The 26,838-nt window shown below is 41.9% G+C and overlaps 1 protein-coding gene across 1 annotated transcript in view; it reads right to left on the bottom strand.

Moving 5' to 3' along the window:
- PARM1 (prostate androgen-regulated mucin-like protein 1) overlaps positions 1–21,061 on the bottom strand; it is a 131,159-nt gene extending 110,098 nt beyond the window's left edge. The window contains exon 1 of the mRNA XM_068975225.1: positions 20,989–21,061. Within this exon, the coding sequence (XP_068831326.1) occupies positions 20,989–21,031 (43 nt within the window). The 5' untranslated portion in view covers positions 21,032–21,061. The remainder of the gene's footprint in view (positions 1–20,988) is intronic.
- Positions 21,062–26,838: the final 5,777 nt, after the last annotated feature.

The raw sequence follows: 26,838 nt of genomic DNA, 5'->3' as shown, positions 1-26,838 counted from the left end.
TTTTTGCCTTTTCATACTGTTCATGGGGTTCTCAAGGCAAGAATACTGAAGTGGTTTGCCATTGCCTTCTCCAGTGGACCACATTGTGTCAGAACTCTCCACCATGACCCGCCCGTCTTGGGTGGCCCCACACAGAGCCACCTGGGATAGATGAAGCACAGGCTGGAATCAAGATTTCTGGGAGAAATATCAATAACCCCAGATATGCAGATGATACCACCCTTACGGCAGAAAGTGGAGAAGAACTAATGAGTCTCTTGTTGAAAGTGAAAGGGGAGAGTGAAAATGTTGTCTTAAAGTTCAACATTCAGAAAACTAAGATCATGGAATCTGGTCCCATCACTTCATGGCAAATAGATGGGGAAACAGTGGCAGACTTTATTTTTTGGGGGGCTCCAAAATCACTGCAGATGGTGACTGCAGCCATGAAATTAAAATATACTTGCTCCTTGGAAGAAAACCTATGACCAACATGGACAACATATTAAAAAGCAGAGACTTTGTTAACAAAGGTCTGTCTAGTCAAAGCTATGGTTTTTCCAGTAGTCATGTATGGATATGAGAGTTGGACCATAAAGAAAGCTGAGCACCAAAGAATTGATGCTTTTGAACTGTGGTGTTGGAGAAGACTCTTGAGAGTCCCTTGGATTGCAAGGAGATCCAAGCAGTCCATTCTAAGGGAAACCAGTCCTGAATAATCGTTGGAAGGACCAATGCTGAAGCTAAAACTCCAATACTTTGGCCACCTGATGTGAAGAACTGACTCATTTGAAAAGACCCTGATACTGGGAAAGATTGAAGATGGGAAGAGAAGGGACAACAGAGGATGAGATGGTTGGATGGCATCACCTACCGATGGACATGAGCTTGAGTAAGCTCTGCGGGTTGATGATGGACAGGGAAGCCTGGCATTCTGCAGTCCGTTGGGTCTCAAAGAGTCAGACATGACTGAGTGTCTGAACTGAACTGAGGGCGAATGAGGTTTGGGGACAGACATTCACTTAACTAGCAACCTCCACAGGGTAACGGAGAGTCAGGAAAAGGTTTTCCTTTCTATCCAGGAGAGCACACTTCCGTTTAAATTCCTCTACCTTGTGGATTATTTAAAGACAAACTTCACTGCATTCACTCAGCCAGAATGAAAATTTACTTCATAAAGACGTGCAGCGTGGTTGCACAAAGATAGCAAGCCTGGCTGGAAGTCAGTTCTAATTCCTTCCAGAGTTCCTGTGCTGACATGTAATGACATGAAGTAGGCTAACTGGATCCCCTCTCCTTTCTGTGCTTCCTCTGGGGCCTTTTGGTGTTCAGTGCATTCACAATGACTTGAACTATACAACTCCTGATCTGGGTGGTGGCCCAGATTTTCTCCACTATCACAGGTAGCTGTCCTCAGGGCACTTCCTCAAGCTCTGTTCTCATCTATACACGAGGGTGTGGCAATATGGTGATCTTCTATTTCTATCATGCTGTCTCAAGTTATTAGCTGGAATACTTGTAAGAAGACAGTTATTGTATCATCTAATGTTTGGTCACCCAGTGTACACCTAATTTAAATGAGTAAGATCGAATGATCAATCAATCAAGAAAATTATTTAATCTATTATTTTTCAAAATGATGTGTTTGTTTATTAGCATCTTCCAATGGAGACCAGTGAAGTCTTCCGCAGTCATTGTTTTGTTTTAGGTACCATTGCTGCTAAGTCTCTTTAGTCGTGTCCGACTCTGTGCGACCCCAGAGACGGCAGCCCACCAGGCTCCCCCGTCCCTGGGATTCTCCAGGCAAGAACACTGGAGTGGGTTGCCATTGCCTTCTCCAATGCATGAAATTGAAAAGTGAAAGTGAAGTTGCTCAGCTTTGTCTGACTCTTCGCGACCCTCTGGACTGCAGCCTACCAGGCTCCTCCATCCATGGGATTTTCAAGGCAAGGGTACTGGAGTGGGGTGCTATTGCCTTTTCCAATTATGAACTCATAGAACTTCTCTGGTGGGTAAAGAATCTGCCTGTTAATGCAGGAGATCCCCTGGAGAAGGAAATGGCAACCTACTCTGGTATTCTTGCCTGGAGAATTCCATGAACAGAGGAGCCCAGATGGCTACAGTCCACGGGGTCACAAAGAGCTGGATGCAATTTAGCAACTAAACCATAACAACAATGAACTCATAAGCTTAAAGAAGGTGATCAACTATCCTTCCTGATGCTCAGACTGTTCTATCTCTGGCCAGTAGAGCCTCATTACGTGGTTCTGAGTCCTTTGGACAGGAGGCTGGTAGTCTTTGAGAGCATCCTTGCTATCTGGTATAACAAGATGATCCAGGCTCATCTTATATATTTCCTAACCCATATCTAGTCAAGATCTGTCTAGTCAAAGCTATGGTTTTTCCAGTAGTCATGTATGGATGTGAGAGAAGGACCATAAAGAAAGCTGAGTGCCAAAGAATTGATGCTTTTGAACTGTGGTGTTGGAGAAGACTCTTGCAAGTCCCTTGGATTGCAAGGAGATCCAACCAGTCCATCCTAAAGGAAATCAGTCTTGAATATTCATTGGAAGGACTGATGCTGAAGCTGAAACTCCAATACTTTGGCCACCTGATGAGAACTGACTCACTGGAAAAGACCCTGATGCTGGGAAAGACTGAAGTCAGGAGGAGAAGGGAGATGACAAAGGATGACATGGTTGGATGGCATCACTGACTCTATGGACATGAGTTTGAGCAAGCTCCGGGAGTTGGTGATGGAGAGGGAGACTTGCTGTGCTACAGTCCATGGTGTTGCAAAGAGTCAGACATGACTGAGTGACTGAACTGAACCGAGACCTGGAATTAGCCATTTCTCCAGGAGCCTTCATTCCTCGTACTGGAAATGGGATGTAGGAATGATAGTCTGGCACCTGGATGACTGAGGCACATCTGGGCCTGCTTCTCCTTTTTCAGAGGGGAGTAGCCAGTTGGGCCTGGGCTGAAAGAGCTCCATGAGAGAGGCAAGAGATTGTGAGAAGAGAAAGGGTGACCAGTGATTACTGAGGAGTTACTATAATAGTCTAGGGTGAGATGATAGATTTTTAGCCAAGGCTGTTGCTGTGGGGATGGTGAAGAGGATCAGAGTTGGGAGAGATTCTAGAGACTAAATTTACACAAGAGGATTTATCAAGTTCAAGGCAGGAGGGGCCAAGAAGGGTAAAAGACAGCAGTGGTGGGTTCAAAGTCTAATTCTGTCACTTACAGACTGAGGGATGTGCATCTCATTACTCAACTTTTAAGACTCAGGAAACTGAATTGCAAAATGAGAACAGACTTCCTGTCTCTTGGGGTGATTGAGAGGATTAGATGAAGTTGTGGATGAAATGAACATAGTTAAACATGTGAAAAATCTAGACCTGTTGGGAAGAGGGGAAATTCACATGGGGTTGGCCCAGATCACACGAAAGCCCAGTCTCCTCCCAGTCCCCTCTCCCAATTAACACTTGCATTGGTCTCGGGTAACTCCATGGAGTATTAATAATGGTTCCCCCAGCATTTACCTAAACCACATTTTATTATTTTATTGAAAAGATGATATAATAAGTTTAATGTTGCCAAAAGAACAATAGATCACATATTCTTCTGAGGGCTGTTTTTTCTTATTTGACATCAAAGTTGACAAATTTCATTCTAGAAAAATTTAGAGTGATGTTTTAATTTAAAATTGCTTCCATAAGTGACCAATGCTGAAGATATTAAAAACTAAGAAAGCAGCTTAAACACAAACAGTTAGCTCAGAGCCTTTTAAAATACTTTCCAAGATGGTTGTCCTGATCAATGATTTATGCAGTACTCTGGCGTTAGAAAATACAGCATTACTTTAAGTCAGTTCCTTCCCAGAACCTCCCCTGCCCATTAAGTCAGTGATATCTTGTAAACCTTTTTGAAGTTATTGCTTTTCTAAGATGTTATTTTTGAGGACTCCACTGGAGTGATATTTGAATCAACATTTTGAGGATAGAAGTAACCATCTAGTAGTTATTGTAGTCACATTAAGTACTGATAAGAAGAGAATAAAATATTGATAATATCTTTACTTTTCAAATTGTGAAGACAAAACAACCCATTAAAATAAATTTCAGGCAAAACAAAAGAGTGTATAAAAAATAAAAAGTGCAACTGACCCAAAATTCATTTGCCAGAAATAACCACTGCATCCTTCTAAACTCTTTCCTCCATAGGCATACGCATGACATTTTAAATATTTTATCACAAAATTCATTTTATTCCTTAGCCTGCTCTTTCAATATACTGTAAAATATAAAGTTGCTAATAGTAATTCAATATATTGCCACCATTTCTACCTGTCAGGACATAAATGAGTCACTTCACTGTTTTAAACAGCTGCTGAATATCGCCCAGTTGAATAAACATGGAACTCTTTATTGTGATCTGACTGATACTTCATAGTGACATTTCTTCATCGCTCTGAATTGATTAATATTTTTTAAAGCTCTTAACCAAAACAAACAAATAAGGCCGAATCAGGTCTGGACAGAGGTTAAATACATTCTTGTCAATTTCTGTGTATGTTTACAGTTTCCATAATAAAAAATACAAAACAAATCAGTCCTTGAGTGCAGTTTTGAAAAACTGTTATAGAACAAGCGACAACTGTAACTTACCGATATTGCATTTTTTAAAAGAAAAACTCGACTGTAAATTCCTGAATTTCAACAACCACATCTCCCCTAGTTTTGATAATATTCCAATCTGAAACCCTATTCTCAGTGATGCAGTAATTTTCAGTGTTTCAGCAGCCACCTTTGGCTTTGAGATTTCTGGGTGTCATATGCCTGTTCCTTTTTCTTCCAGTGAAAACTTAGGCCTTATTTTTTATTTCAGTCAGGGAATATGGTACCTCCCATGGAGGAAAGGGGGGCAACATGGTCCCCTGTCCTCCCGGGTCATACCCACAACCCTAGACACAGTACCCAGTGGGTTCTGCAGCACAAAGCCTGGGCTCCCCTCCTTGTCCTTCCTCTGTTCACAGTCCATGTTGCTCTAAAGATGGTGGAGCATCTTCCCACCTAAGAAATGAACCAGAGACCTCACTGAACAAGCAAGGAGTATGTTTTTCATGTAAAGGATCATCTTTTCCCTTCTTTGGTTTGTTTATAAGGCACCCTTCAACTTGATACAATCTTTTTTCTTTTAAAACAGATATTTTTATTTTTATTATTATTTTTTACCCTGAAGTTTTTTACTTTATATTATTTTTTATTGGAGTATGGGCTTCCCTCATAGCTCAGTCAGTAAAGAATCTGCCTGCAATGCAGGCGACCTGGGGTTCAATTCCTGGGTCAGGAAGATCCCCTGGAGAAGGAAATGTCAACCCATTCCAGTATTCTTGCCTGGAGAATCCCATGGACAGAGGAGCCCAGCAGGCTACAGTCCATGGTGTTGCAAGAGTCGGACATGATTGAATGACTAAACAACTTCCATTTTTTATTAGAGTATAGTTGTTTTACAACATTGTGTTGATTTCTGCAGCACAATGAATTAAATCAGTTATATAACTAATTATATAACTGTATATACTATATATATGTATATATATATATATATATATATATATATATATATATAGGACCTCCTTTTCACCCCCTCCCCCCCATCTCACCCCACCAAGAACACTGAGCAGAGTTCCCTGTGCTATACACCAAGATCCCACTAGTTATCCAGGATATAATCTTAAATTTTACTATTATCCCTTAGGCTTCAAGATCAGTATCTTGTTCTTTTCCAAGATCATGCTCTTTTTGGCAGCTGCTAAATGAGTAGGTGTTTTTATTTCAGCCAGAAAGTACTATGGGTCTTTGCCGGTGGATGCAGCTGGGGGACGTGCCAGCCGGGGTGGCGCTAGCCACGTCAAGGGGTGTCAGTCCTGCAGGGTGAAGACCAAGTGCTCGTGAGATGCCACTCTGATTTTAGTCAGGGTTTCACATCACTTATACCTATTGCTTATGCTTCAAACACAATTCATAGTTCAGAATCAGGGATGAAGCAAGAATGCAGAGTCGGTAAGGAAAACTCCCATTCTGTTACACTTCAGCTTATTTGTGACTAATTACACCCTCAGCATTCAGCATTTGAATTGACTTAAGTTTCTTGGACACCACTGGGAAATTGCCAGTCATGCTTCCCTTAGGCTCAAATCATTTTCATCATCAGGCTCTTTTTAGCTATTCAGAAAATTTTCAAAGATGTTCAAATAGTGAAAGTATCTTTATCTTCTCTAGCTTAGCTCAAAGGTGACATTTCCTTAATTGGCCAGAGACTAAGAAGTTTCAACTATCTTCAAATGATATCCATGGCAAAAAAAAAAGTTTTGCCTTTAAAAAAAAAAAAGTGTTTTGTATATGCATAGCTTTAAAAAAGCTGATTTTCAAGTTCAGCTTCTGTAACCCTCAATGAAAATGAATAGATTGACTCATTTTTTTTTTAAAGCTATTTGGAAACAATAGACACGAGCACTTGATAGTAATTCAGTCTGCCCATGTCTCCTTTTGAGGGGATAGAAGGTAAAATTTAAGTCTTCATTTTGCCCATCCTCAAAAATATATTTGAATCATTCAGTTTTACAAATATATTCTGAGTATCCCCTTAGTGCCACACAGCACTGGGGATACCACAGCACTGGGGATGCCCACAGCACTGGGGATATCACAGTAAAAGACAAAAATCCCAGGGGGGTAAGGGACTAGGGATGAAAGGAGAGAGACGTTAAGGAAAAAGCAGAGGCGTGGGGAATATGATGTCGGCAGGTGGAACAGACTACTCAGCTCATTGTTCTGTGATGACCTAGAGAATTTGGGATGGAGGGATGTCCAAGAGGGAGGGAATATGTGTATACATATAGCTGATTCATTTCACTGGACAGCAGAAACTATCACAACATTGTAAAGTAATTATTCTCCAATTAAAAAATTGTTGATCAGAAAATTGCAGAGGAAGGTAAACTTCCAAACTCATTCTATGAGGCCACCATCACCCTAATACCAAAACCTGACAAAGATGTCACAAAAAAAGAAAACTACAGGCCAATATCACTGATGAACATAGATGCAAAAATCCTCAACAAAATTCTAGCAATCAGAATCCAACAACACATTAAAAAGATCATACACCATGACCAAGTGGGCTTTATCCCAGGGATGCAAGGATTCTTCAATATCCACAAATCAATCAATGTAATTCACCACATTAACAAGTTGAAAAATAAAAACCATATGATTATCTCAATAGATGCAGAGAAGGCCTTTGACAAAATTCAACATCCATTTATGATAAAAACTCTCCAGAAAGCAGGAATAGAAGGAACATACCTCAACATAATAAAAGCTATATATGACAAACCCACAGCAAACATTGTCCTCAACGGTGAAAAACTGAAAGGATTTCCCCTGAGGTCAGGAACAAGACAAGGGTGCCCACTTTCACCGCTACTATTCAACATAGTTCTGGAAGTTTTGGCCACAGCAATCAGAGCAGAAGAAGAAATAAAAGGAATCCAAATTGGAAAAGAAGAAGTAAAACTCTCACTGTTTGCAGATGACATGATCCTCTACATGGAAAACCCTAAAGACTCCACCAGAAAATTACTAGAGCTCATCAATGAATATAGTAAAGTTACAGGATATAAAATCAACACACAGAAATCCCTTGCATTCCTATACACTAATAATGAGAAAGTAGAAAAAGAAATTAAGGAAACAATTCCATTCACCATTGCAATGAAAAGAATAAAATACTTAGGAATATATCTACCCAAAGAAACTAAAGACCTATATATAGAAAACTATAAAACACTGATGAAAGAAATCAAAGAGGACACTAATAGATGGAGAAATATACCATGTTCATGGATTGGAAGAATCAATATAGTGAAAATGAGTATACTACCCAAAGCAATTTACAAATTCAATGCAATCCCTATCAAGCTACCAGCCATATTTTTCACAGAACTAGAACAAATAATTTCAAGATTTGTATGGAAATACAAAAAACCTCGAATTGCCAAAGCAATCTTGAGAAAGAAGAATGGAACTGGAGGAATCAACTTGCCTGACTTCAGGCTCTACTACAAAGCCACAGTCATCACAACAGTATGGTACTGGCACAAAGACAGGCATATACATCAATGGAACAAAATAGAAAGCCCAGAGATAAATCCACACACATATGGACACCTTATCTTTGACAAAGGAGGCAAGAATATACAATGGAGAAAAGACAATCTCTTTAACAAGTGGTGCTGGGAAAACCACTTGTAAAAGAATGAAACTAGATCACTTTCTAACACTGCACACAAAAATAAACTCAAAATGGATTAAAGATCTAAATGTAAGACCAGAAACTATAAAACTCCTAGAGGAGAACATAGGCAAAACACTCTCAGACATAAATCACAGCAGGATCCTCTATGATCCACCTCCCAGAATTCTGGAAATAAAAGCAAAAATAAACAAATGGGATCTAATTAAAATTAAAAGCTTCTGCACAACAAAGGAAAATATAAGCAAGGTGAAAAGACAGCCTTCTGAATGGGAGAAAATAATAGCAAATGAAGCAACTGACAAACAACTAATCTCAAAAATATATAAGCAACTTATGCAGCTCAATTCCAGAAAAATAAACGACCCAATCAAAAAATGGGCCAAAGAACTAAATAGACATTTCTCCAAAGAAGACATACGGATGGCTAACAAACACATGAAGAGATGCTCAACATCACTCATTATCAGAGAAATGCAAATCAAAAACCACAATGAGGTACCACTTCACACCAGTCAGAATGGCTGCGATCCAAAAATCTGCAAGCAATAAATGCTGGAGAGGGTGTGGAGAAAAGGGAACCCTCCTACACTGTTGGTGGGAATGAAAACTAGTACAGCCACTATGGAGAACAGTGTGGAGATTCCTTAAAAAATTGCAAATAGAACTACCGTATGACCCAGCAATCCCACTGCTGGGCATACACACCGAGGAAACCAGAATTGAAAGAGACACATGTACCCCAATGTTCATCGCAGCACTGTTTATAATAGCCAGGACATGGAAACAACCTAGATGTCCATCAGCAGATGAATGGATAAGAAAGCAGTGGTACATATACACAATGGAGTATTACTCAGCCGTTAAAAAGAATTCATTTGAATCAGTTCTGATGAGATGGATGAAACTGGAGCCAATTATACAGAGTGAAGTAAGCCAGAAAGAAAAACACCAATACAGTATACTAACACATATATATGGAATTTAGAAAGATGGCAATGATGACCCTGTATGCAAGACAGGAAAAAAGACACAGCTGTGTATAACGGACTTTTGGACTCAGAGGGAGAGGGAGAGGGTGGGATGATTTTGGAGAATGGCATTCTATCATGTATACTATCATGTAAGAATTGAATCGCCAGTCTATGTCTGACGCAGGATACAGCATGCTTGGGGCTGGTGCATGGGGATGACCCACAGAGATGTTATGGGGAGGGAGGTGGGAGGGGGGTTCATGTTTGGGAACACATGTAAGAATTAAAGATTTTTTAAAAATAAATAAATAAATAAATAAACAAAAAAAAAGAAAAAAAATTGTTGATCAGGATGAAGTCTCACTGAGAAGGTGACATTTGAGCAAAGGTTTTAGGGAGGTGAAGAAATTAACCGTGTGGATATCTGGAGAATATCCACATGGATATTCCAGAGACAGGAACCAGCCATGGTATGTGATAAGGAAACCAGTGTGACAGGTGCCAGGGGACCAGAGGAGAGGTAGAAATCTGAGTCCAAGGATGAACAGGGAGCAGCTCAGGAAGATCTGGATGGCAGCTCTAAGGACGTGGGCTGGAATTTTACTCTGTTGCAACAGGAAGCTGTGGCAGAGCTGTGAACAGAGCAATGGTATCATTTGATACATTTCCTCTGGATTGACCACTGCTCTGCAGAAACCAGACCTTGTGGGGTAAGGGGTTAAAGTTGCAAGGCCTGAGAGGAGGCCCCTGCAGAATTCCAAGAGAAAGAGTATGGGGGAATCACACCACAGACACTAATGAAGGTGTCAGAAAGAGTCGGACTTCTGTATGAACATTAAAGGCAGGGTGAACAGAAGCCTTTGAAGCATTGGATGAGGGGTGCTGAGAGAAAAAGAGACTCAAAGATGATTCATTATAAGAAGATGTAGTACATATATACAATGGAGTATAACTCAGCTGTTAAAAATGATAAAATAATGATATTTGCAGCAACATAGATGGACATAGAGATTGTCATACTGAATGAAGTAAATCAGAAAGAGAAGGAGAAATACTTGTGACATCCCTTATAGGTGGAATCTAAAAAGAAATGATACAAATCAACTTACTTACAAAATAGAAAGAAACTCACAGACTTAGAAGATGAACTTATGGTTGCTGAGGGAGATGGATGGGGGAAGGGATAGTTTGGGATGGACATGTACACATTGCCAGATTTAAAATGGATAACTAACAAGGACCTACTATATAGGACATGGACCTCTGCTCAATTTAATGTGGCAGCCTGGATGGGAGGGGAGTTTGGGGGAGAACGGATATAGGTATATGTATGGCTGAGTCCCTTAGCTGTTCACCTGAAACCATCACAACATTGTTAATCGGCTATACTCCAATACAAAATAAAAAGTTTAAAAGGAAAAAAAAAAAGATGACTCAAGATTTTCAACATGAGCAATTCAAAAGGTGGGGTTGCCACTAACTGGGGTGAAGATGGCCTCCACTGGGGCCTGTGTAAGGAGAAAAGTCCAAGCGTACACGTAACGGAGTCCAAGCTTGCTCAGCTCACTGCAGGATAGGCCAATAAATCTGAGATGGGGTGTTGAGGCAAGGAAGACAACTTTATTTGGAAAGCTGGTTGGCGGAGAAGATGGCAGATCAGGGCCTCAAAGTAACCGTCTTTTGGGGGCCTGGATGCCAGGTTATTTTATGGATCAGAGATGAGGGGAGGTGAGGAAACAAAGTAAGAAGACCATTTAATTCATGCAAATATCTTCTAGAATGACAAGCCTCAGCAGGGGCATATGTTAGTTTCACTTCCTTACAGCCCTTAACAGGTGGACAGGATCAGGCTATCTCCCTATGAGCCAAACAATGGCACCCTAGCCCAAGGGTCAAGCAGAGGTGGGTGGGTAGCACTACCGAGGCAGGCCATTATGTATGCCTATAATAACAAAAATGGCAAAGTAAGAATTAAAGTCACAGAAACAGATCCAGTATGGATTCAAAATTAACCCTTATGGCTGCATTCAGATTTCAAGATTTTGACGTGATGGATTTGAGATGACTGTGAAACAGTCAACTATTGACCAAGTCAAAATTCATCATCTTCAAAGAATGTAAGTTCTCTGAGGGTAGTCTTCCATCTCTTCTGTTCATTGCCATATCTCCAAAGCCTTAGACAGACGTGTAGGTTCTCTATTAAAAATTAATTTAACAAATATTTGCTAGGCACTCATTCCATGTCTTGCTCTGTTCTCCAAGCTTGGGAAGACAGCAGAGACAAAACAGCTAAAATTCCCATGCACCTGACATTCTAGGAGCGAGAGGCAGATAAACAAATGAAATAAAAGAAATCTTCTATCTGTTGATGTACCTGTTTAATAAGCCTTCGCTGGATGTTTACCTACATGGCGCTCAATGTTTATGATAATAAACATATTATCATGACTCTACCAGGAGGAAATCAAGACCCTGGAGCTGGCATCCCACCAGCCTGTCTTCCTCCAAAGCTCCTTTCACCATATCATGCTGCCTCTCAGAGGAAGTAACACAAATCCTATCCTTACCAGGTAAATACCAGGGCTGTGTTTCTCTTCATATAAGCATTGAAAGAAAAATCTGCTCAAAGATAGGACTCTTTGGGACGTGCAGTCCAGGAGGACTGCCTGGAAGTGGGCAAGCCCCAGTCACTCAGCTCCACTCAGTCCTCCTTCATGGAACAAAACCATGCAGCTGAATTTCTCTTGAAATCTCAGGGTATTTAAGGACTATCACAATGATTCCTCTGAAAGGCTCAATTTGCAACCTTTCACAAAACTAGAAAGGTGGACTAAAAGGCACTTGATATGCATATAAATTTTGAGGGAAAATTGTTTATCCCCCTTGCCTAAAAGTGAAACTGGATTAATTTTCCATTCCCAGCAGCATCATCAAGGAGATGCTTTGGACTTCAGCAGCCCCCAATAATTTCAGTGCTCACTTCTCAGCCTCACTTAGCCATCTGACATTCTCAGCCATCTGACAGTCTCACCATGTCATGCAGCAGACCACCCCCAGCCTCTTCCACATATTCTCCACAGAAATTCTAAAACAGCCATGGCCTCTGCCCTCTGTCCATTTCTCATCCACTTTCCATATATACAATAATCTGATATCACACTTCCTTTACCATCTACATCTCCTGGAAGATAAACCATATTGCTTCCCTGGTGGCTCAGTGGTAAAGAATCCACCTGCCAATGCAGGAGATGTGGGTACAATCCCTGGGTTGGGCAGATCCCCTGGAGAAGGAAATGGCAACCCATTCCATATTTTTGCCTGGGAAATCTGATGGACAGAGGGGCCTGGTGGGCTACAGTTTATGGGTTCACAAAAGAGTCAGACATGACTTAATGTCTAAACAACAACCAACTTTAAATGATTATTTATCCTCAAAAATTTGTAATTCTTTCTCCTACTCAGAACTGTCTGTGCAGTTCTTCAGAAAGTTCAGTTCTAGAGATTTCTCTTCTGGATTGCCATCTCTGACAACATTGCAATTTTTAAGATAAAACATGCTGAGTTCCCATCAGTTGGATGATGGCCATATTCAGCTTGATGTTACCCCTCATCCAGCTGATCCAACAACAGAGAGAATTTCCATGACCAGTAAGTAGTATGTGATCCACCAATAACCTACTTTTCCCAAACCAAGAAAGAGGTGTTCAGACCACCAGATTCCTTAGCACCTTCTGATGGACAAATGGGCTTCGAGACACCCTCATGTTGTAATTCTGAGATGGACTGAGTCCTCTCCTAATGTGGCACATTACTTTAACTCAAGAGAATGACTGGGATCTTAAACATTTCCCTAAAAAAATTGAGGGCAGGATGAGATGATTGATGGTATCACTGACTCAGTGGACAGAAGTTTGAGCAAACTCAGGGAGACAGTGAAGGACAGGGAAGCCTGGCGTGCCGCAGCCCACGGGGTTGCAAAGAGTCGGATATGACTGAGCCACTGAGCAAGAAACAACAAAACACATGCAGCTTTTTGCATGGTGAATAAAGAGGGCATCTTTTTATCCTCACAAAAATTTTTATTGTTCTTTCTAAAGACTCCAAATTACAGTCCAAATTACAAAGCAAGAATCATGTAATATAGAGGGTTTAATGGTGAAATAACTGTTCAGTGCCAGTATAATGGTATCTGTCTGCTGTCTATCTGTAGGATCACAAAAGCTTTTCCAATGGAAAATGAAAAGGTTTCATAAAGGGCAGACAGCACCGGTAACAACTCATCCTGGATACAAGAGTGGTGAATAAACCCTCTCAGTAATGAGGTTATGCGTCTATACTACACAAACCTGGCAAGAATATCCTAATTTTAAAGATAATGTATATTTTAATGTGTTCTAATCAGCAGGAAGCCTGAATGGTAGCTTTAAGTTCACAACCATGACCAAAAAAATGAAAAATCAAATAAACAAAATCCCCTCTCTCCCAATTCTTTTCATGTGCAGCACCCGCCCTAAAATCTCTGTCCTTATTTCCTCCTTGATAGAAAAGAAAATCAAGTGTCAGAATTTGGACTGCAAGTGTAAGATATTATCAAAGTTGTATTCTATCATCCATCTTATTTTGTATTGAATAGACATATTTTCTAAATATCACACCTGGTAACTTTCCACAATTTTTTGGCCTTAGGTATAAAGGTACAAATTTCCGGCACAGCCTAGTTGCTTCAAGGATTTTTTTCCTCCCCAATCTGCCTTGAAATTCTGTCTAATGTGCTGCTTTAGGCTTCATAGAGCCACAGCTTTCAAGTGATACGTATAGACCTTTCCTGTAGGAATTATGCAAACCTTATGTAATATTTGTGAGATGTGTTAAAATCCTGGCACAGAAGAGAACTTTGAAATCCAAAGCTGTTCTATAACTTTCTTTTTTAATCAGCTGCCAGCTGGATTCTGCAAAGCTACTAGTTCCAGTTCCTATGCAAGAACACTGCTACCATTTTAAACTATATACTTTTTTTTTCTGTTGTTGAAGGAAAGGTCACAAGGGGGGGTAAAGTAAGGTAGCCTTGGGGAGGCTAAAGAAATCCCACCACTTGTTCAGAAACCCACCACAGCGCACAGTGAATGGATATGCAATCCAATTCGAAATGCTCCACTGCAGAGCTCCCTTTGAATCCTAACCTTGTAAGTTGTTTCCAGAGACAGAGCTGCTTTGAAATCTCGGTGTCTTCTTCCCATGAACAGATTGTGATGAATGAATGAAATGGTGTAGGGCAGCTAAAGCTGGGTGAGGCACAGTTCAAAATAAAGCCAGTTCTATGTCAAACACATTGCTCTGATGAACCACATATGGAAGGCCAAAGGTAGCGCCGCTACACAAAATACAGGGTGCCTCATTACATTGGAATTCAAGACAAACAAGGAAGAATTAGTTAGCTTAAGTGTGTCCCAAGCACTAAGTGGGATAGACTCAGAATTCATATTTACTTAAATTCAGATTGGACTGGACAACCTGTACTTTTCATTGCTAAATCTGGCAATACTTACCCAAGGAAAATTAAAATAGTTTATTTTCAATAAATATTATACTATCTTGCACCAATGAAAAACACAGGTGGAAACAATTACATAATCATTTATTGTGCTTTAATGGTTTCTATTACCTTATAAATGGCAAAAATCTCAACAATATTAGAACAGGTAAAAGAAATGAGCTAAGCTGCTGTAAAGGATCATGAAGACTATTTAAAGATCCACACATCAGAAAATCTGATGTCACATCAATCCCCATCACTGAAATAATTTAAGCTGTGACTACGAAATGTAATGCCATGAGCTACGTACACAAATGAGTCTTATTTTATAGTAACCCTTTGTGTGTGCTAAGTCCCTTCAGTCATGTCTGACTCTGTGCAACCCTAAAGACTGTAGCCTGTCAGGCTCCTCTGTCCATGGGATTCACTCTACTTGTACATTAACTGAATGATAACCTATTAACCTTGTACTTCCAAGTAAAAGTGGTTAATAGGTTAGAGCTTCCCTGGTGGCTCAGACGGTAAAGAATCTGCCTGCAATACAGGAGACCCAGGTTCAATCCGTGGGCTGGGAAGATCCCCTGGAAAAGGAAATGGCAACGCACTCCAATATTCTTGCCTGGGAGAATCCCATGGACAGAGGAGCTTGGCGGGCTACAGTTCAAGGGGTCACAAAGAGTCAGACACAACTGAGCAACTAACACTCCAAGTAAAAAGCAATCATTGCATAATGCAGGTACCCATTGTTGGCCTACCTTTTTTCATGGCCACTGATATATCCTAAATGAAGAATTAATTTTTTCTAGGCAACTGCTTTATTCAATATATTGCTAGCAAAGCAAATACAGTCAGATTTCCATATCCATGGGGTCCGCATTTATAAAGTCAACCAACCTCAGACTGAAAATATTGGGAAAAAAATTCCAGAAAGTTCCAAAAGACAAAACTTGAACTTGCTGCATGCCTGAAACAATTGACATAGCATTTCCATTTCATTGGGTATTTTAAGCAACCTTGCTATTGTTGTTGTTCAGTTGCCAAGTCTTGTCTGACTTTTTGCAACCCCATGGACTGCAGCATGCCAGACTTCCCTGTTCTTCACCATCTCCCAGAGTTTGCCCAAACTCATGTCCATTGAGTTGATGATGCCATCCAACCATCTCATTCTCTGTCAACCCCTTTTCCTCCTGCCCTCAATCCTTCCCAGCTCCAGGGTCTTTTCCAGTGAGTCAGCTCTTCACATCAGGTGGCCAGAGTATTGGCGCTTCAGCTTCAGTCTTTCCAATGAATATTCAGAGTTGATTTCCTTTAGGATTGACTGATTTGATCTCCTTACAGTCCAAGGGATTCTCAAGAGTCTTCTCCAACACCACAGTTGATTTAAAGTATTCAAAAGGACATGTGTAGGTTATATGCAAATACTATATACATTTTATATAAGAAACTTGAGCATCTGAGGATTTTTATGGTGAGGGCAGGCTGTGGATACTGAGGGATGACTCTATTTGTTTCCTAAACTAACATATACAATCTCAGTAACAGATATTTCAAAAAGGGAGAAAACTATTGTAAATGCTATAGCAAGATTCCTTTCATTTGGGTGTTAAAAAACAGCCAATCCCTTTTGAAACTATGTTTAACATCCCTCTTCATTGTTTCCAGTGAATGCTGTACCCCCTACCCCTGCCCCCTGCAAAATTATTGTTTAAGAAAATCTGCTCAAGCAGTGTAAACATTTGCCCAATATTTTTCTTAGGAAAACATAAGCACTACTAGATTAGGCCCAAATGATCAGGTTAAATTAGAGATCTGGCCATTACTGATGATTTTGGATTCTGGAGAGAGCCATGCTAGGTCATTCATACACCACGAAATGCCTTTTCCTAAGTTGTTTGATCTCAATTATCCAAAATTTGTGGATCTGGGCACCTGACATTTTTTTTAAATTTTATTTGTTCATTTATTTATTTTTGGCTATGCTGAGTCTTTGTCGTTGCCCAGGTTTTTCTCTAGGTGCGGTGAGCGGAGTCCACTCTTCATTGCAGTGTAGTGATTCTCACTGGAGCTTCTCACTGTAGTGGCTTCTCTTGTTGTGGGGCATGGACTCTATGGTGCGGGCTTCAGTAGCTGTGCATGACCTTAGAGCGGTTCCCAGGTTCTTAGAACACAGACTCAATAGTCGTGGTGTGACATGTGGGATGTTTAAGGCCCAGGAATCAAACCCATGTCTCCTGCACTGGCAGGCAAATTCTTTACCCCTGAGCCACCAGAGAAGCCTTATTTGAACTTAAGGTTTAGCCGAGTTGGACTCTTGAAACAGATCAGTTTGCAAAAGACTTTGTGGAAGAAATAAAGTCTTCAGTGACACTTCTGTTTGTTACTGAGTGTTTTTTGGACTGTTGTGCTAAATTTGAGCTGGCACATTATTAACCTTTTCAAATTAGGCATTTAGTAGGCTCAGCTGAATCTTTTCTTAATTTGCACATGAAGATTTGCCAGAACAGCTGGCACTGTGCTGGAATATTAGTTGAGATCTTCAATTTACACAGGCCAAGCAGAAACACATACACTTCAGAGAGGATGACCTAACTGGAGCTGAACACAGTCACCTTTATAAATCAGAATAATAGCAATAACAACTGCTAATACTTACTGAGTGCTTACTATGTCCCAGGCATTATGGGTATGAACAGTCATTTACCACTTTCAACAACCTAATGAGGTTTTAGTCCCTCAATTTTGTAGATAAGAAAAGTCAAGAATGGTTAGATTAGGTTCCTAGATTATACAATTTAGTGGCAATAATTTTGCTTTGTACAAGGCAATCTAACTGCAGAATTTGAGTGCTCACCACTTTGCAATACTGTGTCAACAAATGTATCCCATAGTAATAGAAAACTTCTACCTCCTCAGGTAGGTTTCCCAGTGAAGGATGTGTGCCTGTGTGACGCAGACTTCAGGGGAATAGGAGGTAACCAGGCTAAAGAGATGCATGCCACCCTTCACCTCCACTCTCAACCAACCATAGGCAACCCAGCTGTTGCCTTAAACATGTGTGCATTTTTTGGGTTTATTTTTAACACGTTTATGGTAAGATTTATGATACTCCTTTAATATGCTTATGATAAGGCCCTTCCATATATTGGGAGCTATAGTGAGAACACAGCCATAAATGTGGAGGGTGGGGTCTTCCAGGAAGGACATTTGAGATGTTAGTTACCTGAAGAATGATGTTACAGGCGCAAAACACAAATAGGCTCTCGAGCTGGGTGGCAGACTGGAATCTAGCCTTGCTGGTCTTGATCACCAAGCTTGGGTAATGGGGCAGAATGCTGCATTCTTCCCGGGGTTGGGTGGGGAGACCAGGGGCATACAGGGCAGAACCCACACCAGAAAACATGGAGTCAAGGGTTTTTGTGTCTGTCTTATCTATGCTTGTTTCTCCTTTGAACTACTTGAATGTTTGGAAAAGGACTTTGGAAAGTTCCAGTAAATCTCAGATGTCTCAGTGAGGGAATTTTTAAACATATTGCGCCATAGAGCACTGGAGGGTGGCAACAATGGTGGTGGGAATGACAGAATTGAATCCAGTGGAGAAACAGAGAGGGATGAAGATGGAGACTTCCTGTGGCCCTTCATTCTCCCTTCCCGCTTGGTTCTGATGCCAAACCTCAGAGGTTCTGGCTTGTAATTTAGAGATAGTGTTTCTGTATGCCTGAGTACTGGCCTTAGAGGTGTTTGGGAATGGTTTGTAAAATAGCCACGCTCGTTTTCTACCACAATCGCCTCTGGAAGAACTGAAGACAGCCCAAGATTTCTCTCTTCCTTCTTTTTAAAATACAACTAAGGGTAGAGGTCTACTTTTGCTGTGTTGTTGACAATGCAGATATTTACAACTGTCCATTATACAGGTTGGAAGAAATGCTAAGTATTTATAATGAGTAGATTTATTAGGCTAAAAAAAAAAAAGTTCCCTGCTATGCCCCATTCCTGACTCAAGAAGTATCATTGAGAGTTTTACAGAAAATTTCCTGAAGCCACTAAAGTTGGAGGGATTAAAAAAGGAACCAAAGAAAAGAAAAAGCAACTGCCTGGTGAAACTAGCTAGAGCTTTGCCAAGGGAGCCAGTACGATCCACTGAAACACGCATGCCACTTTCATCTTAAGAACCCTAGTCCCTCTCTCCTTTACCAACTTTTTCTAGAAAAGCTGTATTTTAGTTTCTGAAAGCACCCTACTTGGGGATGTAGAGAAGCTCATAAGGTATTTATACATATTTTTATATGATTTTCCTGATAACTTACTGTAGGTAGATCTAACACACTGATCCCTAAAGAGACTTCTTCCCTGGCACAAACTCAGAGGAAAGGATGAAGCTTCCGCAGGCTCTGTTTGGGAGATGGACCCAGCAACATAACTATGTCTTCCGGGGGGTCAGGGGAGCCCTGGAGGTCGGAGGCTGTGATTTTCTGGACGTTGACCTCAACACAGGTGCTTTAGGATGAGAATGAGGCTACTCAGTTAGTCCCTGAGCTACCAGCCTCCTCACTCTGTCCAGGAACAAGGGCAAGATTTCAGCTGGAAAAAACAGCAAAGCTAACCTCTAAAACTGGCCAAGGAGGGAGAAAAAATCGTGAGCTCTTTGCGCGGGGGCCGGGGCTGGGGGGCAGGGGGGTTGGTCCACAATACACTGCCTAATCCCAGCGTTGCCAACTGCTAGAGTTGTTTAAAAAAAAAAAGGAAGAAATTAAAAAGACAAGCCACTAAATAAAATTAGCCAACAAACCTACCTACCAGCTCTACTGGCTAACTGACGGTTTTCTGAGCCCCGAGCCTCATGAAAAGATTTCTAGCGTGGAGAATGGAAGGCACCTTCCCTGTCATTTCATAAACGTTTCTTGGCAATGCCGGGACCCTCGCTGTCACACTTGCCGGGATCCGTGCGCTCCCAGCCTGGCCAAGGCTGAGGACGCTCCGAACCGTGCAGACACCAGAGAAAAGACAGCTTTCCGAGGCGCTCAGCAAGTAGAGGAAGAAGACTCTCTCTAGCCTCAAGTTGGGAAACTTTTCCTCAAAACTGCATTATCCTTTGTTGAGCTGCCAGGAAATCCTTAGTTTCTTTTTATGGGATTGTGATGACCTGTGTCCATGATTACAGGAACCCAAGCAATTCAGGACGAAAAATATATATACACGTTCTACAAGCGTGAGTCAAATGATTTGTGTATGGACGTGGCTTTGGGACATTCTTATCTTTAAACACGCCGGCGTCCGCGCACTCGGCGGCTTTTTCCGCCTATCCCTGTCCCTTGTCGGCCTGCATTTTCTAGAAAAACTGGGTACCCCAACCTCTAACTCAAAGCGCCTTTCTGTATCTCCCCACCAAGCCAAGCTCAATCCTCGGGCTCCTCTCTCCCCAGTCCTCTGCTTAGAGGCCGCTGCCGTCCGTGGTCCAGAGAAATACGCGCGTGGGGAAGCCGAGCCGGCCGGAGGGGCACGGGTGGAACCAGGAGAATGCTAGTGTTTGCCAAGTTAACAGTTTCAGCCAGGGGCACGGATTCTGGGGAGCCCAGGGGCCACAAGGTAGAAGTGGTAACTCCCCAGCGGTGATCGGAAGCTCGAGCGGGGCTGTTAGTGCCGCACCATCCTCAAGAGTAAATAGGAAAGGACGCGGAGACACAGCCCACCAAAACTCGGAGAACGCAAACCAGCCCGGCCGGGTGCGCAGCCAAGACTTCACGCTTTCCCAGATGCTATCCCCCCCATCCCCCCGCTTCTCTTTCTCATCCCTCTCTGGGTGCAATCGCGTCAGGAAGTCTGATGCCCAGCTCTGGCATGGTGTGCTCGGAGACCCGAGAAACCCCAGCGTCGCCAAGCCTGGCTTCAAACGCGTCGGACAGCCACCTGTTTCACAAAGGCGGGAGTTTGTTGCGGGGGCGAGCTGCGGCGGGAAGAACCCTGTCAATCCCTCTGTCCGCCTCGGCACAGAATCTCCAAAAACGCGCATCACCCCAAAACCAAGTGCGCTCGTACCTTTGCGCAACCCGAGAGGCTCGCACCACTCCTGCCAACCGCTCGCGGCGACTTACTTCCCGATCCCCCGGCTTCAGCTCCCAACCCAGCGCTGGCCTCGGGTCCCATACAGCGCCCGACCCCTCCGCCAGGGACAGCGCCCCAAAATACCTGCCGTGAAGATGCAGAGAGCGAAGAGGGTCTTGCAGACCATGGTACCTTGGTACTCGTGCCGAGCCCGGCGCGGACGGCGGGAGAGTTTGCCGGAACTGACCGAGCGCCCCTGAGCGCGGGCAGCTTCTCCTCGGCCCGCTGGCTGCGGCGGGAGCCGGGCGGCCCGGGCGGCGGCAGGGGAAGCGAGGCGAGCGCCGCGCGGCTCCGTCAGCTGCTCGTCCTCCGGCGCCCGGCGCGCTTCTGCTCCATCCCAGCCGCCGGAGCCCGGGGCCGCCTCCGCCGCCGCGACAGCCGCCGCCAAACCCCTCCCACCCGGGCCCCGCGGCGATGACAAGGCCACCCCTGGCCTTTCCTCTCCCGGCGCTCGAGTCCCGAGAGTCCCGGCCCAGGGCGGCCTCTGCTGGACAGTCAGGGCGCGAGACCCGAGTACTGACCCGGTTCAGCAAATGTTTGGGGCCGTTAGCACTGTGCTGGGAACTAAGGGAATGCAAAGAAGTGAGAGCAGATCTCTGTTCTCAGGAATTTATCTCAGGTTTCTTACATGAGTTACAACCTTGGTGACCATATGCCATCTTAGGTGTCACCTCGAAGGGCCAAGACCCCACCGTTCTAAGCACATACACTTTTTTCCAAATATGAGAGCCTTTTTCGTTTTTTCATTTCCCCAAATATTCTGTGTGTACATTTAAACCCTCACGCCCATTCAGCCCCACTGCATTTCCTGGTGCCTGAGCCAAAATGTCTGCTATCCTATTCAGCTTCCTACTGTTAACAGAAGAAATAGTACTAATGTCAGATAATGTCAGTGATCGTGGGATAACTATGAGCGAGGAACCCTACTAGGTCTATCATGGTGCCTTCTAACGGCCCTATGACATAAGAATTATTACTCCATTTTACAGATGAGAAAGCTAAGGCACAGAGAAGGTAAGTAACGTGCCCAGGGACACAGAACTGGTAAGGACTGCATTCCACAAGTCACGAGTTTATGTCCCAGGGCATAATAGCAAAGGTTGTCATTTCCTGAGAAATGCTGTGTGTTGGACAACTGTGCTGTACATGTATTAACCAAGTCAAGTTTTCAGAACAATCCTTTTAAGTGACACTGTTATATCTTCATTTTCAGGGGAGAAAATGAAAGTACTGAGAGGTTTAAGTACTTGCTTGTGTTCATACGACTAGATAATGGTAGAGATAAGATGCCTGCCTAGGGATCCCAGGTCACCCTGGTACTCTCTCTTCAAAGCCCAGAGTTTCTGTTGTGTTCACACAGGTCAACACTGACCTTTTACTTATCCTCCCACCACCTTAGACCTGCTTATTTCTACATTTCTATAAGACCAGATGCCAGATCACCTCCCAATATCTATGTTATTATGAGCCTGGTGGTCCCCTAGGCTGACTTCTTGAAAGGCTCAGTGGTAAAGAATCTGCCTGCAATGCAGGAGACACAGGTTTGATCCCTGGGTCAGGAAGATCACCGAGGAGGGCATGGCTACCCATTCCAGTATTCTTGCCAGGAAAATCCCATGGGCAGAGGAGTCTGGTGGGCTAGAGTCCATGAAGTCTCAAACAGTTGGAATGACCGAAGTGACTGAGCGTGGTCCCCTGGACACTAGAGCTGGGATGCTGCAGAAATTGAGTGTTCTAAAGAACGGATTTGCTCAGAACCATGGGCAGTGCTGGAGGGCAACATTTTTTTTTTTTTTTCTGTAACTTCTTTCTCATTTACGAGACAGAGCCTCAGGTTTCATTTTCTCATTCTCTTGGACCTCATGACTTTTTCTATGATGACATCAGTTCCTCTGCCTGACCCCACCATTACCACTGATACAGCTTGTCATGCTTCCCCAACCAGATTAAACTGAGGTCATGGTTTTTCTTTTGTCTTGGTAAATGTATTGATTCTTGCTGAAATAAGTAACCAAATGCCCATCCCCCTTTCCTCCTCCCTGACCAGAGAAACTGCAAATTCAATTTATTAAACAAGTTGTCTTAATGTTTTTGACCTTCAGGTCCTTCTGGTTTCTAGTGTAATCTATGTGATTATGAAGAATTTCTGCACCTGTGTGGTGACTGGTGGGGAGGCAGGGACCACACACAGAGTTCTGCAAGCACGTTCTCTAAGGCACTGGTGCCTTTAGATAGGGTCATTTAAGTAAGAGGCTCTGTGACAGAAATATTTTTCAAAAACACTTCACCGAAAAAATTATTCAATTGAAATTCAATAAAACTTTAATGGAGTCCCTTAGTAGTGCAAAGCATGTGTGACTGGCTTTGATATCTAAGATGCTGGTTTGGTACCCAGCATGGTAATCCACTCCAGTATTCTTGGCTGGAGAATCCCATGAACAGAGGAGCCTGGTGGGTTACAGTCCATAGGGCTGCAAAGAGTCAGACATGACTGAAGTCACTTAGCAACAGCAGATTATGATCCCCATGTGTGAATTAAAATTTCCAAAGCTTTTCATTGTATACCGAATAGAGTTGAAAATAATTTAACTAAAATAAGTCTTTATCAATCATTAAAACTTTGGATTTATTAATTTAGTAAAAATATATTTGATTACTTACTAGGTGGTAGACCTTATAGTAGGTTGTGGGAATGAAATGTGTTGTAATAGTCAATGTAGGTAGGTTATGCTGCTGTAATATACCACCCCATTATTACTTATTGCTCAGAGGCTTAAACAATAGAGGTTTACTTCGCTCTGATCATCATCGGCTGTGGATCCAGCTACTCCCCAGAGCAGATGTCTTCTACATCAGGATTCAGTGTTGTACTCCCTGTCTTCTACACTCAGGAAAGACTGTGGAGGAGAACTGAGTGCAGCATTTATGTTTTCCACCCGGAAGTGATTGTTCTGCTCATAATTTACTGATGATGTGCTCAGTCTCTCAGGCATGTCTGAGTCTTTGTGACCCCACGGACTGTAGCCTGCCAGGCTCCTCTGTCGGTGGAATTTTCCTGGCAAGAATAATGCCATTTTATTCTCCAGGAGTTGAATCCCCATCTCCTGCATCTCCTGCATTGCAGGTGATTCTTCACCGCCAAGAAGCACATTCTTCATGGTTGTGATTGTGCCACAGTGGTTAATTGTCCCTGCCACCAGGAAGCTTATATTCTAGAAGTGAGAAGCCAATCATTGAATGATCTCCAAAGTATATGTGGTAATTTGTTATGTTAAAGTGAAAGGGGGATGGGAGAAATGAGTGAATTGTTTTATAGTTGTTGTTTATTGAACTGAATAAAAAAGAACTCAAAATATATGCAATACTTTATTATGTGAAATACTATAAATAATAAATGCCCACTAACATTTATTGAGTCTCTCCTCTATGTTATGTTAGGAATTGTTTCAAGCATTTTGAGTAATCTGTCTAAACTTTACACTGTATAAGGTTACGCAGATTTTACAAATAAAGAGACTGAGATATACTTTATGAAAGTTTAAGTATGAAGGAAACCAAAAGATGCTAAAATATTAAAGCAGGGAGACTTGCAGTCCTCACAGTGGGATCAGGGATGGAATTTGCATGTAACCTCTTAGTCACATCTTTATAGCAAAAGCCAGTTTCTTCATAGATATCCTGGTTCTTTCATAATGTTCCTCTGGGATAAAATGTAAGATAAGCCTGCCTTTGACTGACTTCCACTCTTTTTTGATCACTGTTAAAATGAATTTCTGGGATTTTAGACTTTCGATATTAAAAAAAAAAATTGCTCTTGGCTGACTTAGTCTTCAACATCCTGAATTTATCATAATGTATAGATAAAGTCAGATAATGCATATTAGGTAGTATGGAAGTGTAAGGTTTTGACTCTTGATTCATCATAGCCAAGTAGAGACAGAATAACTCGGTTGAGAGAGGTGGTGTGGTAGTTAAGAGGCTGAATTCTGATGTCTAGCCCATGATCCCTGAAGGCTGAGTTCTAATCCCTGCCATTCCATGTACTAACTGACATTACTTGATACGTCTGTTTCCTTGGTTTCTTTCTGACATGGCGAAGATTAAATGGGTTACATATGTGAAATGCTTGGCATGTTATAGGCACCAATAAATGTAAGTTATTATTAAAGAAAAAACTTTGTTGTTGTTCAGTCGCTAAGTCATGTCCAACTTTTTGTGACCCTAGGAACTGCAGCATATCAGACTTCCCTGTCCTCCACTATCTCCAGGAGTTTGCTCAAACTCATATCCATTGAGTCAGTGATGCTATCTAACCATCTCATCCTTTGCTGGCCCTTTCTCTTGCCCTCAGTCTTTCCCAGCATCAAGATCCTTTCCAATGAGTCAGTTCTTCACATCAGTTGGCCAAAGTATTGAGGTACGTTTAAAAATAATTTTGGGATCTAAAGTACAGGGAGAAAATATTAATACTGCTGTGACTATTTTTTCATATGCAGTTATGAAACTTGAACTGTGCCTTGGGCAGTTCTACTCCTCCTACATCTGAGCTGCAGGGGGAAGTTCTAAATGGTCTCTGACAGCTCCTCCCCCAACCCCCTCTCTCCCAAAGGCAGGAATGCAGCAGCCTCAAGACCCTGATATTTGGGGTTGGCCAAAAAGTTCATTCGGTTTCAACATAAGGTGTGCTGTTCCCGAATGAAGCTTTTGGCCAACTCATTTTCTTTCTTTCTTTCTTTTTTTGTCTTGATTTCATTTCTCTTCCCAAGTTGCATTGCAAAAATACCTCTGTGGGTTCTGCTATGTATTTCATTACATAACTTTGCTTCTCTCTTTTTAATTCCAATTTCCTTTTTAAAATATTAATGATAAAAAAGATTAAAGGCAATGATGCAATATGGGAAACCGACCTTGGAACTTTGCCAAAAAAATACTTGTTTGAACAAAGGCAGTTTTAAAAGGGCCTGATGGAGGTTCAAGGGGGAGGGGACATATGTATACCTATGGCTGAGTCATGTTGATGTTTGTGTGAAACCAACAAAATTCTGTAAAGCAATTATCCTTCCATTAAAAAATAAATTAAAAAAATGAAAAAACAAACAAAACCAGAACAAAACAGAAAAAAGGGCTTGATGAAACATAATTATTTCCCTGATTTAAATAAACTTGTTTGAAGCTGTGTGAGCTCTTTAAGGATACCAAACCACTTGTCACTAATTTTTTATTTTAATTAAGGAAGAAACCCTTAAAATATCCCAGGAAGGAAGAAACTGGCCTCTTGGAGGTGATACACACAATGAAACCTCTTATTTAAACAAGTCTAAAACCTGATTAAGTTTATACTGCGTCGTCCAACACAAATCACAAATGTAATTTTTAAATTTCCAGAAGTCATATTTTGAAAAAGGAGAAAGAAGCAAATGAATTTAATTTTAACGCTATTCTTTATTTAACCTAATGTATCCAAATAAAATATTATTCAGCATGTAATGAAAGCAAAATATTAATAGGATATTTTATATTCTTTTTCTCATTCTAAAGCTTCTCAATGCAATGTTTATTCTATACTTCTATAATATCTCAATTCAGACTAGACACATTTCAAAACTGTTCATTTTATTTATTTGTTTGGCAGCACTGGATCTTAGTTGTTATATGCAGGATATTTTTTTCTGGTTGTGGCATGAAAACTGTTAGTTGGGGTATGTGGGATCTAGTTCCCTGACCAGGGATCCAACTTGGCCCCCTGCATTCGGAGTGTGGAATCCTAGCCACTGGACCACCAAGGAAGTCCCCAGACTAGGCATATGTTGAATTTTAAATAACCAAACATGACTGTTTAAATAACCAAACATGACTGTTGTTGTTTAGTAGCTAAGTCGTGTCCGACACTTTGCAACCCCGTCACTGCAGCATGCCAGGTTCCTCTGTCCTCCA

Source organism: Capricornis sumatraensis, chromosome 7 (assembly GCF_032405125.1).
Source record: "Capricornis sumatraensis isolate serow.1 chromosome 7, serow.2, whole genome shotgun sequence".
NCBI lineage: Eukaryota > Metazoa > Chordata > Mammalia > Artiodactyla > Bovidae > Capricornis > Capricornis sumatraensis.
The sequence above is the reverse complement of the archived record's forward strand: the minus strand, read 5'-3'. Positions and strand labels throughout refer to the sequence as shown.